Source organism: Lutra lutra, chromosome 4 (assembly GCF_902655055.1).
Source record: "Lutra lutra chromosome 4, mLutLut1.2, whole genome shotgun sequence".
NCBI classification, from domain to species: domain Eukaryota; kingdom Metazoa; phylum Chordata; class Mammalia; order Carnivora; family Mustelidae; genus Lutra; species Lutra lutra.
Window position 1 is genome coordinate 197133898 of NC_062281.1, and position 15425 is coordinate 197149322.

Sequence of the window (15425 nt, forward strand, 5' to 3'; positions counted from 1 at the left end):
GGCGGGCCAGCCAGGGGCGGGCCGAGCACCCAACGGCAGGCTTAGTGTCCCAGAGGAATTGGGCCTTGTCCCCCATCTCCCTGGCCAGTAGGGCCCTGCATGTCTAAATGACTAAGTGACCAGTGTTGTGTAGCTACCGACACGCAGGGGACGCGGGGCCCTGCGGGGCTGGGAGGACCACTGCTGTGCAGGCAGCTGACTTACAGGTGTCGCCCAGCAGGGCAATGCTGAGGACGGTGCCTTCCAGAAAGAGAGACTTTCGACCCTTTTCAAGTAGCGAAACCAACAAAATGATGAGATTCAGCATAACTTTTTGCAGAAAGGGAGAAGAGGGAAATCCCGAGCTTTCTTCTGGCTTCACAGGGAGATGGCTCAGATGCCCTTCAGAAAAGACACATGCCAACTTGGAGAGCGGCACCAGGGCATGACGTCACTGTGATGGATCCAAGCAGAATGTTGGATTTGGGGGCGACAGGTCACACTTGTAGAAGTGCAGGTGCGAGGGGCTCCTGGGTGGCTCAGTGGGTCAAGCCTCTGCCTTCTGCTCAGGTCATGATCCCAGGGTCCTGGGATCAAGCCCCGAATCAGGCTCTCTGCTCAGCAGGGAGCCTGCTTCCTCCTCTCTCTGCCTGCCTCGCTGCCTACTTGTGATCTCTGTCAAATAAATAAATAAAATCTTAAAAAAAAAAAAGAAGTGCAGGTGTGGAGAAGGTGCCTCTGTGCAGACAGCATGACCAAGAGCAGGTGGGACTTGCCCCACGAGTGAGCAAACAGGACTAGGTGGCAGTAGGAAGAGCGGATGCCAGCCTGTGCCCATATGGCTAGGGAGATGCACTTCAAAAGCCCAGGACATCTCCATCCACAAGGAGCACACAGCAGTTACGTCCAGGCTGGAGAGCCGGTCTGCCCCCACCCAGCAGGGACAGCAGCAAGAGCGGTGACCCGCTGCACCAGCTTTCTCCCATGCAGAAGCAAAGGTGACCGGTAAGGTGGGCAGAGCCTCCCCCCACATAGCCTCAGAGCATCACCGAGCAGCAGGGGCCCCATTGTTGCTGTAAACAGTGGCACCCCAGGCCCCGAGGTCACTCTGGCTCTGAGGGACCTGGCATCCAAGGTCAGGAGCAGCCACTTGGAACATGTTCTTTCTGTCCCCTCTGCACCCTCCCCCAGCCCTGCTGGCCACTAGCAGCCACGGTGCCCTGGGTCTGGGGTCTGTGGAGCATTTGTCACACATGGTGATGCCCCCGTGGATGCCTGCCGGGGACAGGGGACTTGGGCGTGCTGTGGAGACCATCCCTTCCCCCAGCTCAGGCCACACAGACGCCGAGGTCACTGCGCGCTCTGGTCCGCTGGTGGCTGAGGACCTTGCAGGGTAACCAGACCATGGTCTGCTCTCGTGGAGGGAGGCCACCTCACAGAGAGGAACAGGGACTTGCTGTCCACTTGAGGGGAGAGCTTTGCCAAGTTCTGGGTGCCTGAGTCAGAATGGGGTATGGCTCCACCAAGGTCCCCTCTGACTTGACGTCAGGTCCCGCCCCGCCCCCCCGAGAGAGGGGCACAACACAGGGCCCACGCCTCGCCTTGCTGAGATCCCTGTCCCGCCTGGTGCTCTGTGGCTCGACCAGAGGTTACCTCTCAGGCCATGCTTCTCCAGGAGAGAAAGGTGCCCCTGCAGCTGGACAGAGGGAGTGGGACAGTGGTCCTTAGAGTCCTGGGGATGGTGTGTGCCACATGCACAAACTGCTGTGCCAGGGAGACCCCATGGGCTGTGGGGGCCCTGGACATGGGCAGCCGCCGCCCTCCCAGAGCCTAAACAGCTGTCAGCCCATGTCCCTATGTCTCCATGCTCCCCATCCTGCAGGCCTGATGCCAGCCTCAGGGAGGCCCCTGGCTCTCTCCAGGCCCTCGCCAGCGTGACAACCTTGTCTGCAAGCACCCCTGGGGATGGGGGATGGTCCCTGGAAGTTGTCACCTCAGGCTGGTCTGGCTGTCCCAATGGGCAGAAGCATTTCTTTGGGCAGGGGACCATGAGGGCTGGGCCCCCCACTCTGCACAGGAGCTCAGATGGACACCAGCCCGGGGCAGCCAGGACGTGACCTGGGTGGGCCCACGGGGAGGCTCCCTCCCCAGATAGGAGAGGCAACTAAAGGGGTGCTGTGGGTGGCCGCGGCCCACCAAGCTCTGGGTCAGGCCTGGGAAGCTCTCAGGCTCCGGCAGCAAAGGGACAGGCAGCACTGGGGGTGCAGAGAGGATGAAAGCCATAAGGCTTCTGGGGACAGCCTTTGTTTTAAAGACGTATTTAGGGGCACATGGGTGGCTCAGTCAGTTAAGTGTCTGCCTTTGGCTCAGGTCATGGTCCTGGGGTTCTGGGATCCAGCCCCGCATGGGGCTCCCTGCTCAGCGGAGAGCCTGCTTCTCCCTCTCCCACTCCCCTGCCTGTGCCCTCGCTCTCTCACTCTCTCTCTCAAACAGTCTTTTTTAATTTTTTTTATTTTTTTAAAATTTTTAAAAAAGATTTTATTTATTTATTTGACAGAGAGAGAGATCACAAGCAGGCAGAGAGGCAGGTAGAGAGAGAGGAGGAAGCAGGCTCCCCGCTGAGCAGAGAGCCCGATGCGGGGCTCGATTCCAGGACCCTGGGATCATGACCTGAGCCAAAGGCAGCGGCTTAACCCACTGAACCACCCAGGCGCCCCTCAAACAGTCTTTTTTTAAAAGATTTTTTTTATTTATATGACAGAGATCACAAGCAGGCAGAGAGGCAGGCAGAGAGAGAAGGAAGGAAGCAGGCTCCCTGCTGAGCAGACAGCCCGATGCGGGGCTCGATCTCAGGACCCTGAGATCATGACCTGAGTGGAAGGCAGAGGCTTAACCCACTGAGTCACCCAGGTGCCCTCAAATAGTCTTTTAAAAAATTTATTTATCGGAGAGAGAGAGAGTGTGAGCACGAGGAGGGGCAGACAGAGAAGGGAACAAGTCCCAGGCCAACTCCGCACAGAGCCAGGAGCCCAAGGTGGGGCTTGATCCCACCACCCTGAGATTAGGACCCTGAGCCAAAACCAAGAGTCGATGCTTAACCAACTGCAACACCCAGATGCCCCCTGGGGACACCCTTGAGGTCAATCTGGTGCCTCTGGGCAGGACGAGATGACTGTCTGCTGTTGATGTTCATGATATGAGGGTCTTTTTTTTTTTTTTTTTTTTAATGATATGAGGGTCTTAAAAAAAATCTATAAGTGAAAAAGCGAATGGATTTTTTAAAGATTTTACTTGAGAGAGAGCAAGTGAGAGAGTGTGTGTGCGTTTGCACTGGTCTCACTGGCCCAGGCCTGGGTGCCCCCCAAGCCCCTGGACAGGGGTGGGTGAGCCCCACCCAAACCCCCACAGAGTAGGGACGGAGAAAGGAGGTTCCCAGAAAGAAATGGGGGTCACTACTCCTGGAAGTTAGAAAGACTGCGGGGCAGGGGGACACATCCTGGCCATGCCGCTATGGGAGGACCCTGGGGGTCAGCTTTGGCAGGCGGGTTGGGTCTTCTCTCTCTTCCCTCCCTCATGTCAGCCTGGTGCCACCCCAGCAGTCGGGCATGCCTGCAGAGCCCAGCTCCCGCCTCGGGTTTCCAGTGGAACTGCCCAGGAAGGTGGCTCCCTCCGGTCAGAAGTAGGGGCCACCTCTTCCAGCCCACCTCCACCTCGCCTCTGGGGTCGGGAAAGAGGTGGATGGAGGGAAAGCTTCTGGTACACGTGTGAACTTGGAACAGTGCCTGGCTCTTCTCTTTGGGGTGGGCCGACAGACCGGCCACATGGTCTCTGAGCGTGGGAAACGGTCCATGCTGAGTGGTGTGTCCCAGGCCCTCATCTCTGCAGTCATGCCCACATGCCCTTTCTGGTGGGAGGGAGGCCACCAGGGCCACACTCAGCTGCCTGGGGAAGGCGGGTACTGACTCTCAACCCCTCCTCCCCCCCCTCCCTTTAGTGGAGCAGAGATGACAACAGGCTCAGATACTCCTATAAAGGCCACCAGCCCTTATATTTCTGGGCAGGGGGCTGTCAAAGGGACTCTCACCGGAGGCTCTCAGAACTTGGACCCAGGGTCAGAGATGGACCGTCTCTGTGGCGCCGGAGGCAAGGGCCCCCAATCCTTCCATGTTCCCTTCAGGCTGCGGCTGGTGGCATGTGGGCTCCAGGCCCACACAGAGGCCAGCGCTGGCACTGGGCCTCAGTAGGACTAGAGAAGGTAGCCCTGCTGGCCATTGGCAGGGGCAGCTGTGGAGGCTGGTGTGGGGTAAAGGGTGGGGCAGTCCCTCCCGGTCTCTGGGGACAGTTCTTTGCTTCACGTGGGAATAAAGGCTTTCTCCCGCAGCCCTGCTGCAGCCCAGCAGAGCTTGACGGGGACACTGGGCACAGCTCTCTCTTCATCATCGCCTGCTCTGTGCCCCCAATAGGCAGGGGGCCCTGGGCAGAGCAAATGCCCACATCGGGGGTGGACAGACAGCAGAGCCCCCAGCCCTGGCCAGGAGTTGCCTTGACCAGGAAAAGCTCCGCCCTGGTGAGTCCCCAGCCCCCAAACAGGCTCAGGGTATGCACACCAGACCCCCAGGGGAGGCGCTGGGCTGGATCCAAGCGGATCTCTACCTCGCCAGCTTTGCAAACCCCTGCACAGGCCTCCTGATTCCGCCTGGCTCTCCTCTCTGGAGCGGGCTGCCAAAACCAGCCATCCAGCGGTCCTCAGGCCCAGAGATGCCACAGTAGTGATCTGGCCACTGGAGACTATGGCGCCCCTCGTCCCCACGCCCTGTCACTTGGAACCAGAGCGGCTGCAGTTGCTTCAGGGTTCCACTGGAAACGGAGGGCCAGGGGGCTCGGAGTAGGGACGGGGGGCCCTAGATTATCATCATTTTTTGCTTCCCTGTGGAAGCTCCTGAGTGGCCCCCCTCCGCTCCCCAAGCTGGGGCAGGAGTCCAAGCCCAGGGATCTCTGTGCCTGAGGAGAGGGCAGAAGCCAGGCCCAGGACCAGGGAACGCCCCTCCCAAATCTTTACTCGGAAACCTTCTCCACCAGGTGCAGAGGCCTGGAGAGATCCCATTCAGGGTCCCAACTAGCTGAAGGGGCCTAGTGTCTGGGTGAGGGTCCTCCAGGGCGTAATGAGGCTGGGCCTGGGGAAAGGGTGGTGGAGGCCTTGACATCTGGTGCTGACTTGATCCAGAATTTTCTGGGATGACCAGGAATTAGTAAGGGCGGGTGGGGAGACTCAACGAGCAAGGCAGCCATAGAATGCATCCTCCCCTTCCCCAGCAGGTGAAAACTGCACCTGGGTGGTGCTACAGGGAACCCAGGGAGGGCAGGACAGCTGCTGGGGACCACTCCTCACCTCCCTGCCCAGGGCACAGAGTGGTCCCTTCCACCAGAGACAGACCCCTTGCACCTAAGGTGTTTCTGCATCAAGTCCAGTCAGGTCGGGCAGACCACTCGCCCAGGGGTTGGGGTGGGGTTTGCCCAGAGAGCTGGGTGCTCCGGGCGGGGTGCTACTGAGGGGCTGGGGTCTCGGGCAGGTCCTGAAGACAAGACAAGGTGTGTGTCCCTCCTTCCCTGGTGGGTGCACCACGTGAACTTGTGGGAGACTCTTCCCTTTGTGGAGCCCTGACCCCCTTCGCGGGGTGTGGGCAGGGCTGGCCCTGGGCCATATCCGTGGAGGGAAGAGAGGAGCCAAGGGCTGGTTAGAGCAGAGGCTGCTCTGGGACGGAAAGAGCGACTCAAGTTTTCACCGCGGGAACCCTCCTCTCTCCGGCGGTCCCCCGTCCTCCCGTGGGCGCCGTCCCTCTCTCAGCCCGCCCAGGCAGGTTTCCGCAGACCGACCCTGACTTTGGGTCCCCACCGTGGGCGGGGGCGGGGGCGGGGTGTGTGGCTGCGGTGATCCAGGGCGCTCCAGGCCGCTGCCTCCCGTCCCAGTCGGGAGGGACGGCCAAGGCCAGTCGAGGGGCTGCCCTCGGGGGCCACGACCCGGGCCCCGGCCCCCCGGAAAGTCTCTGGAGAGGCCCGGCGGGGACGAGAAAGGGGCGAGAACCCGCCCCCTCGGCGACAGAGGAAGGGACAGGCAGCGTGGACCGCGCGCGCGGGCGCCTGCGGCGCACATTCCCCCCCGCCCCGCAACGCGCTGGCCGCCCCCTCCCCTCCGCCAGCAGCCCTCCGGGGGCCGCGGGCCGGCGAGGGTTAAGGGGGGCGGGGCAAGGGGCGGCCCCGCCCCCGCCGCCACGCCGGGTCCGAGCGCGCACGGGGCGCGGGGGCGGGTCGGAGCGGGCGGCGGCGGAGGGCGGAGGGCGGCGGCGCGCCCGGGGAGCGCGGGGAGCGGCGGCGGTGGCGGCTGCGGCGGCGCGGCCCGCGTGACCCTCCGCCGCGCCCGTGAGCCCGCGCCCCGCCGCGCCGCCCAGCCGCAGGATGCGCGCCCCGCCGCTGCTGCTGCTGCTGGCCGCCTGCGCGCCTCCGCCCTCCGCCGCCGCCGTCCCGACGCCGCCCGGCTGGGAGCCGGCGGCCGACGCGCCCTGGTGCCCCTACAAGGTGCTGCCCGAGGGCCCCGAGGCGGGCGGCGGGCGCCTGTGCTTCCGCAGCCCCGCGCGCGGCTTCCGCTGCCAGGCGCCCGGCTGCGCGGCGCACGCCTCGGCCGGCCGCTCGCTGCGCGCCAGCGTCCTGCGCAACCGCACGGTGCTGCTGCAGTGGCGCCTGGCGCCCGCCGAGGCGCGCCGCGTGCGCGCCTTCGCGCTCAACTGCTCGTGGCGCGGCGCCTACACGCGCTTCCCGTGCGAGCGCGTGCTCCTGGGCGCGTCCTGCCGCGACTACCTGCTGCCCGACGTGCACGACGGCGTGCGCTACCGCCTGTGCCTGCAGCCGCTGCCGCTGCGCGCCGAGCCCGCCGCCGCCGCCCCGGAGCCCGCCGGGCCCGCCGAGTGCGTGGAGTTCGCTGCCGAGCCGGCCGGCATGCGGGAGATCGTGGTGGCCATGACGGCGGTGGGCGGCTCCATCTGCGTCATGCTGGTGGTCATCTGCCTGCTCGTGGCCTACATCACCGAGAACCTCATGCACCCGGCTTTCGGGCGCCCCGGCCTGCGCAGGCAGCCCTGAAGCACCAGGCGAGCGGCCCACCGGCGCTCCGCCTGCCCGAGATTGGCGCCCGCTCCCCACTCGTCGCTCCTGCTCCCTCCTTAGGATGTCCACGCAGGGCCTGCTGGAGACCGGTAGGGCCCCAGCCCGCCAGGGCCTTGGAGTCATTGCACGACCTTCCTAGCCGGGCATCCGCTTCCCACATTCTAGGTCGGGACTGACCCCTGGGCCCGCGAGGGGGTGCCAGCCTCGACCAGGGCTCTCCCTGCTTTCCAGAGGCCTTTACTGGGGCCGCCGGGACTTACTGCCCCTTCTAGCAAGAGCCATTGGCATCCCCGGGTCATCACGCTGTACCTGCAGCCTGTGCCAAGTTGGGAAAAACAGGCTGTCGTCATTGCTTGGTCACTGTGTGCTTTGCCGACTTGAGGAGGCCCCTTGGAGCCTGTCCTCTCCCCACCTCACCCCAGTGGGCTTAGATTAGCGTCGTGCCTTAGTGTCTTGGGGCCACCGCGGGAGCCAACCACTGGTCCTGTGCTGTCGAGGGGGCCTGTGGCCCTGGCACTGGCTGGCTTGTGTTCTATCCAGCCAGAGCCCCCTGGGAAACCCCCCTGCAAGCTTTGCAGGAGCCTCAGGTGTGGGTAAGCAGCATCTCGCGCTGATTCCCTCCTTGGGCGACTGACATGCTGTGAACCAAGATGGGCCGGGCCTCTGGTGGGCGTGTCCAGGGGCAGTGCCCTCTGACCTTGGGGGAGGCTGGCAGTTCTCCAGGGCTGCCTCTCTTTCTTTTGTGGGTGCTGCTTCTGATGAGGGCTTTCCATGGCGAGTGGGGGCAAGTGGCTGGGAGGAGAGGGCTCCTCTCAGATGACAGCGTGTGTCCAGAGAGCAGAAGAATCGAGGCCAGCCTGGCCTGGCACAACTTGCCACTACGGTCTGGATCCCAAGCCTCCACCACGGCGTGACGGACAGCACCATCCCACCACTTACTCGTGCTGGCAGCCAAGAGCCCAGGATCTGGCTGGTGACGCTGGTACCCACCGCACTGAAGGCCGGCCTCGTCCCTTCCTGGGAAGACCCGAGCCAAGGTTGCTTCCTGAGCCGGGCACCTGGCCTCACCAGGAGGGGTCAGGCGCACTCGGCTCTCTGCAAGTTCCCAACTATGACCATCCTAGACCTGGCACTTCTGGAGTCACTGTGGCTAACCCCTGCCCACCCCCACCCCGGCGGCCAGTGGCGACCCTGGGTCCTGGCTGGCGCCCCCACAGTGCCCACTCCCTACCTCTCTGTCTTTGCTCGGCCTGCCCCTGGCATGGCGCTGGTCAGGTGTGAGCCTGTCGTCAATGTCTAAATGTCCATCATTTTAGACCAAAAACGCTGTCTTGTGTGCTTACTGGGGAAGGGGAAGGAAGAGTACGGGGCGGGGGAAGAGGAGGGCCCCTCTTCCCCAGTTCCAAGGCACCTTGTTGCAAGCAGAGGAACAGGCAGTTCTGTCCATCCTCAGACCTTGAGGAAGCATTGTTTCTGGGCCTCCTGGGTTGGGTGGGGGTGTGGGGATGGCATTCACTGCAGTTAGAAATAGCCCAGTCTCACGGGCGGCCCAGTTGAGCTGTGACATGCAATAATTAGGCAGCTGCGGGAGGGTCCCCTCCCCAGCACGGGCTTCCCCATGTAGTGCTAGGGCTGCGGAGAAGGGGGACCCTGAGTCCCTGTGTGGGGCGTGCACTAGACCATCACCCACTCCCCCCAAAACTCTCCCCCTCCTTGGCTGTCCTTGAGATCCTGGAGCTGGCTGTGACCCCGAGAATCAGGAACAGCTGGGGGCGGGCCAGGCTCTGAGAAGTGACTCATCCCTCTGGAGGGGCGGTGCAGCAACGAGTCTAGACCGCGGGGCAGAAGTGGGAGGGGTTCAGCTTCCAGCAGCCTTCTCTCCGGCTTCCTGGGGCCCTCTGCCTGCTGGAGCCCCTCCCGGCCCTTTGTGCGCTTGGGTGTCTTCCCCAGGGTAGAAGTGGGAGCCGGGGTGTCCGTACTCAGCTCCTGGCTGCAGCTGGGTTCCGGGACCGGAGCCCCTGTGAGGTTCTGTGAGGCCTGCCTACTCTCGTCTCTTCCCCTCCCCCTGGCTCTCCACTGGGTCTGGGGCCCCTTTGTGGGCTGGGGCTCATACCAGCGCCTGTCCAGTCAGCTGCTCTGCAAGGCTGGTCCGCACGGACTTGCAGCCTTCTGCTCCATTCAGGGGCTTCTCGAAGGACTCGAGTCCAGCTTTGGGTTTGCAGAGGGGGAGCTGAGGAGTCCTGCCCCAGCATGGTTCAGTCAGGGGGTGGGGGTTGCTGGGCTTGGTAGATGCCCTGGGGCTGATGCCCAGGCTGAGCACTTCTGCTTTCGAGCTCACACTTATCCTCCCGACCTGCTCCTTCTCCCGGGGCCCACCGTCCTCTTGGGTACGGGGGACGCCCCGGCGCTTAGCCCACCGAGCCCACCCAGTGGGCTGCGCACCTGTCCAGTGGACCTTCTCCATCTATACCGCCTTCTGGAGGAGCCTCCCTCTCCCGCCCCCTTCCCTTCTCTCCCTCTTTCTGTCCTCACCATGGTCTTGGCTCTGACTGTGTGGCTAGGGGCAGACATGCGCCTCTCCGGGAGCGTCTTCATGGCTTCCCTGGGCCGCGCAGCTGGGCCCAGATGCCTCATCTGTTGGTTGAGACTTTGCCTTTCTCATTGGTGCCCGAAGGTACTTCAACTTAGGATTTTCTGATGTGGAACAGAAGCCACTGCTCTGATCTGAAACACTGAGGGGTTTCCGGGGCTGTCGGCCCGGCTCAGCCTTCGAAGAGCCATGCGGCCTTTGAAAACCTCTGTTTCCTCATCTGTAAAATAGTATCAGTAATGGAGCCGGATTCACAGGCTTGTGGCGAAGCTTACCGGAGATGAGGCGGGTAGAGACGAAAACGTCATGGCCCTCGTTACTACTGTCCATGCCTCCTCTGGGCTGAGACCCGCCCCCCTGCCCAAGCTACATCCCCAGCCTAACCCCATGCAAAATCTAGACACGCCGTGGCCCATCTGTGGGATTCCCATTGTGATGGCTTCTGTGTACAACACAGAGCAGATTCCCAGCTCACGCCCCAAAGCTCCCCCACAGCCAGTACTCCTCGCCCCGCCCACAGGAAGGATCCGCCCTTCTATGAGCTCGTGCTGCAGGCCCCATGTGACCAGCTCCTGGGGCCCCAGCAGTGACAGGAGGGTGCTGACTCACCCCCCAGATTCCTCCCCACGGCCTGCGGCGACGGCCTGTTCCCCTGGTCCCTGAGGGTGGGCACAGGTCCTCCCGTGCTCGAAGGCCACTTAGGCCTCCTGCTGCATCCTAGGAGCCCCTAGTGCGGCCCCTTGGGAAGCCCCCCCGCGCTCAGAGGCTGCTCAGCTTGAGTGAGCTGGGGAAGGAGAGCAGGCAGCAGGCTGAGGAGCACGTTGTGGAGCCGGCGTTTCCCAGCTCAGCTCAGGACTGGAGGTCAGAGCTGTTGGATCTGTGTTCAGGGACAGCCAGGAGCTTTGGATGGCCCCCGGCCTCGGGGACAGGTGTTTGGCCCCTGACACTCTGAGCCTCCCACCTGGGCCACACCCGAGCTGCATCCATTTCTTTCCTAACTGCTGCTGTTTCCTGTTTGGCTTTGATAACCTGGGTGGTTATAATTTTTCTCTGCTTCTGGGCATGGCTTTCTGCCAGGAATCTTATCTGTCGGGATGTTACTATGCTTTTCTCACCGTAAGTCTGCGAGGGGTTCAACTGCTACTCTGTTCTTTTGGTCACATATAAAAGAGATGGATTTCCCCAGGCTCTTAGGTGAGGTGTGGGTGAGCCAAGATAGCTTCCCTGACCTCCCGACTCTGTTAGCACTGTTAAATGATGTGGGGGAAAAAGGCAGAAGAAAAATTATTGAATTTCCTACTACCTCCAGCCCGTTGACAAGTCCTTGAAACAGGCAGAGTGACCTCCTCTAGGGACTCAGCTGCCTCGATGTTGGCCCTCTGTTAAGGGCAAAAGACAATCCTAGTCCGACCCCTAGGAACCTGTTAGTCTACTTTAACATACAGAAATGCCTTTGGAAACTTCATTTCTAACCACCGCCCACCCCCCTCCGATACATGTTGGCAATCATCTCCCAAACATGGGACCCCCTGATAGACATCTGAAAGGTGTCAGGACTCAGGTTTTATTTATTTTTAAAGATTTTGTTTATTTATTTGACAGGCATAGATCACAAGTAGGCAGAGAGGCAGGCGGGGGGCAGGGGAAGCAGGCTCCTTGCTGAGCAGAGAGCCTGATGCAGGACTCGATCCCAGGACCCTGGGATCATGACCTGAACCTAAGGCAGAGCTTAACCCAGAGCCACTCAGGCGCCCCAGGACTCAGGTTTTATTAGGCGGTAATAAATGACCTTTCCCAACTACAGCTAGCTCCTCAAGGTCCTGGAAACCTTGCTTCCTAATTCTTTAGAGACTTAGGCTATCCTAACCCCCTCCCAACTTGAAAGTATAAAACGGGCCACCCCTCAAGACCCCAGCGCAGCTCTTTCTGCCCACAGGTCCTGTCCATGTTGTTTTTTTTTTTTTTTTTAAGACTGTATTTATTCATTTGACACAGAGAGATCACAAGCAGGCAGAGAGGCAGGCAGAGAGAGGAGGAAGCAGGCTCACTGCCGAGCAGAGAGCCCGATGCGGGGCTCGATCCCAGGATCCTGAGATCATGACCTGAGCTGAAGGCAGATGCTTAACTGAGCCACCCAGACATCCCTTTTCCTACATCATTAAACACGTGGCCTCACAGTATCTGGGATCTGCCTCTCTCCTCGTCCACTTCTATCTGGACTTCCTTGTCCTTGGCCCCTGGGGTCTCCATCCTGCTGTTTGGATTCTAGCCCCACAGATTCGTTCATGCCCATTCCTTTCTTCCTTCATTAGCAACCACTCAGATGTGCCCTCAGATACGTGTGTGCCTTTTTAAAAAAATATACCCCAAAGTTGGGCTGCAGATTTTTATTGTCTTTACTTAACACCCCATCTGAGATTAACCCATGCTGCAGAACGCACTAACAGTTCGTCACATCTCTCCATCACGTAGGATTTCCCCTGAATGAACAGCTTATTCCTATTCTTGGTACATTTTTCTATCACTCTGAATTTTTCCTTTGGATTTTCAAGAGGTCCACAAATATTCTAAACCAATCCTATCTGATAGGACTTTCTGAGACTCCGAACTCTTCTTTTTCTGTGCTGACCACAGGCTACAAGTCACCATAGACCGGGAGACCTAAAACAGCAGGACATTTTCACAGTCTGCTGGAGGCCAGAAGTCTGAAATCCAGAAGTCAGCAGGGTTGGCTCCTTCTGAGGGCTCTGAGGGCAAATCTGTTTCATGCTGCTCTCCAGCTTCTGTTGAAAAGAAATCCTTAATTTTGGTGACATGAGATGTCATTTTCTCCCATGCTGTAGGCGTCTTCTCGGTCTTCAGCAATCCCTGCACACAAAGAACAGAAAATATTTTCCTGGGGCGCCTGGCTGGCTCACTGGGTAGAGTGTGCAACCCTTGACCTCAGGGTAATGACTTCAAGCCCCGTGTTGGGTATAGAGCTTACTTTTAGTAAATTATTTAGTGAATTAGAAAAATATATTTTCCTATTTTTAATTGGATCTACGATTTTACCTTTTATATTGTGTTTAATCTATCTAGAGATCACGTTGTATATGGTGTGAAGTCGAGATAAGTGTTTTGTAGCCATACACTGAGCCTATTTCCCCAATCCAGTGTGTGGAAACAATCCACTCTTTTCCAGTACATGGCGCCCCCATATTTACTGCGTTCCCACATTTACATGGGTCTGTTTAGGTCTGTTTTTTCCTACAATTGCACTATATTATCTTTATTATAACTTTAGTATCTTAGTATCTGTAGGGTGAGTTTCCACATTTTACACTTTTTTTTTTTTTGACACAGAGTCAGTGAGAAAGGGAACTTAAGCAGGGGAGCAGGCAGAGGGAGAAGCAGGCCTCCCGCGAGCAGGGAGCTGATGTGGGACTCTATCCCAGGACCCTGGGATCATGACCTGAGCCGAAGGCAGGCGCTCAACAAATGAGCAACCCAGGCGCCCCATTTTACACTTTTAAAAATGGATTAAAGACAGCAGCCTAGGTGGTTGGTCAGTTGAGTGGCCGGCTCGGTTTCAGCTCAGGTTGTGAACTTGGGATCATGGGGTTGAGCCCTGTGGCAGGCTCTGCATTCAGCGTAGGGTTGGCTTGGGATTCTCACTCTGCCTCTGCCCCTTCTCTCTCGCTCGCTCAAATAAAATTTAGAAAGGGGGGGACATGATGAGACTTCTGGTTCCAGTGAAGATGAAGTAACAGGAACCAGAATTATTTTCCACCTGAAAACTAAAAACACAAAATATGTAAAACAGTCCTAAACACTGAAGTCCTGAGAACCTGAAAGGAACAACAGCGTTGAATTCTAGGACTCCTCCAGCTCTCCATCTGGTTCTCAGGATGTGCAGCAACGAGGGAGAACTCAGGCAGAGCCCCGTGGTCTCCATGCATTGAGTGCATGGGTCTGAGAAGCCAAAAGGCCAAGGTGTCGCGTTCACGAGGCAAAATGCTGAAGAACAAGGACACGTGGATGTATATAGCTCAGCACTGACTAGCATGTGTGTGAATCATGAGGCCAAGAAAAGAACCAGCAAAAAGGCTTAGAGGGAAAACTCCTAGAGTTTAAGCAGGGCCTCTAACAACCAGCCAGGCTGCCCACCTGCTCTTTGGGCCTAACAGCACATGCACCAGCTGCTTGGCACTGCCGCGCCGCTCACTGATGCTGCCTGTTTTCATCCCTTCTGTTCCATTTGCAGTTTGTCTTCATACACCTTCAATCTCGCTAACTTTCTCTTCTGTAACGTCTAATCTACTGCCATTTCCACCCGGCGGATTCTTCACTCAGCTATTCCGGCACAAATTATAAAAGAACAAATTAACGTAGTTTATCAAGCTTAAGAACTTCTGTCCTTCAAAAGACATTGATGAGGGGCACCTGGGTGGCCCAGTTAGTTAAATGTCTGCCTTTGACTCAGGTCAGGACCCCAGGATCCTGGGATTGAGCCCTGTGTCCGGCTTTCTCCTCAGCCAGAACACTGTGATGTGTGGGCCTTTATTCAAGCAGGGGGCCTGGTTCTCCCTCTCCCCCTTGCTTTCTCTCAAATAAATAAAATCTTAAAAAAAAAAAAAAAGAAGACATTGGGGTGCCTGGGTGGCTCAGTGGTTTAAGGCTCTGCCTTCAGCTCATGTCACAGTCTCGGGATCCTGGGATCGAGTCCCCACATCAGGCTCTCTGCTCAGGGGGTAGCCTGCTTCTCCCTCTCTCCTTGTCTCTCTGCCTACTTGTGATCTGTCTCCCTGTCAAATAAATAAATAAAATAAAAAAGAGAGAGCTTGGTACTTCAATATTTGTTTTATTTTTTAAGAATTTATTTATTTAGGGGCGCCTGGGTGGCTCAGTGGGTTAAAGCCTCTGCCTTCGGCTCAGGTCATGGTCTCAGGGTCCTGGGATCGAGCCCCGCGTCGGGCTCTTTGCTCAGCGGCGAGCCTGCTTCCTCCTCTCTCTCTCTGCCTGCCTTTCTGCCTGCTTGTGATCTCTATCAAATAAATAAATAAAATCTTAAAAAAAAAAGAATTTATTTATTTATTTGACTGAGAGATCACAAGTAGGCAGAGAGGTGGCGGATGCAGGCTCCCCACTGAGCAGAGAATGGGACTCGGGTCTCCATCCCAGGACCCTGAGCTCATGACCTGAACCGAAGGCAGACAGTTAACCCACTGAACCACCCAGGCACCCCTGAGAGCTTGGTACTTCAGACCACAAGGCCTCTGAGTTCAGATTAGTATGTTCTCAACACACTGGGGAAGTCATGGAGGCGTTTTGTTTCTAAAATATGAACAGTTCTAGTATTTGCTGTGGATGTAAAAGAAAATATATGTTTGAGGGCGCTTGGGGGGCTCAGTCAGCTAAGTGTTGGCCTTTGGCTCAGGTCATCTTCTCGGGGTCCTAGGATTGGGCCCTGCATCCGTCTTCCTGCTCAGCAGAGAGCCTGCTTCTCCCTCTCCTGCCTCTCCACCTGCTCAGGCTCCTTCTGTCTCAAATAAATAAAATAAAAATCTTAAAAAAAAATTCATGTTCCTTGGGGCATCTGGGTGGCTCAGTGGGTGAAGCCTCTGCCTTGGCTCAGGTCATGGTCTCAGGGTCCTGGGATTGAGACTCTCTGCTCAGCGGGGAGCCTGCTTCCCTCTCTCTCTGCCTGCCTGCCTAC

At 58.3% G+C, this 15425-nt stretch overlaps 1 protein-coding gene and 1 long non-coding RNA gene across 2 annotated transcripts; one reads left to right on the forward strand and one right to left on the reverse strand.

The window, feature by feature from the left end:
- The first annotated feature begins 6387 nt into the window (after nt 1-6387).
- On the forward strand, nt 6388-8461 carry FNDC10 (fibronectin type III domain containing 10). Its single transcript, XM_047724378.1, has one exon. The coding sequence runs from the start codon at nt 6433-6435 to the stop codon at nt 7111-7113; it is 681 nt and encodes a 226-aa protein (XP_047580334.1). The 5' UTR covers nt 6388-6432; the 3' UTR covers nt 7114-8461.
- Nucleotides 8462-12099: 3638 nt separating this feature from the next.
- LOC125097036 (uncharacterized) lies at nt 12100-14393 on the reverse strand. Its single transcript, XR_007126462.1, has 2 exons — nt 13877-14393; nt 12100-12595 (listed from the first exon to the last, which is right to left on the reverse strand). It is a non-coding gene; the product is annotated as an uncharacterized LOC125097036 (long non-coding RNA).
- Nucleotides 14394-15425: the final 1032 nt, after the last annotated feature.

Coding starts and splice junctions, on each gene's coding strand:
- FNDC10 (XM_047724378.1), top strand. CDS start 6,433: ATGCGCGCCCCGCCGCTGCTGCTGCTGCTGGCCGCCTGCGCGCCTCCG.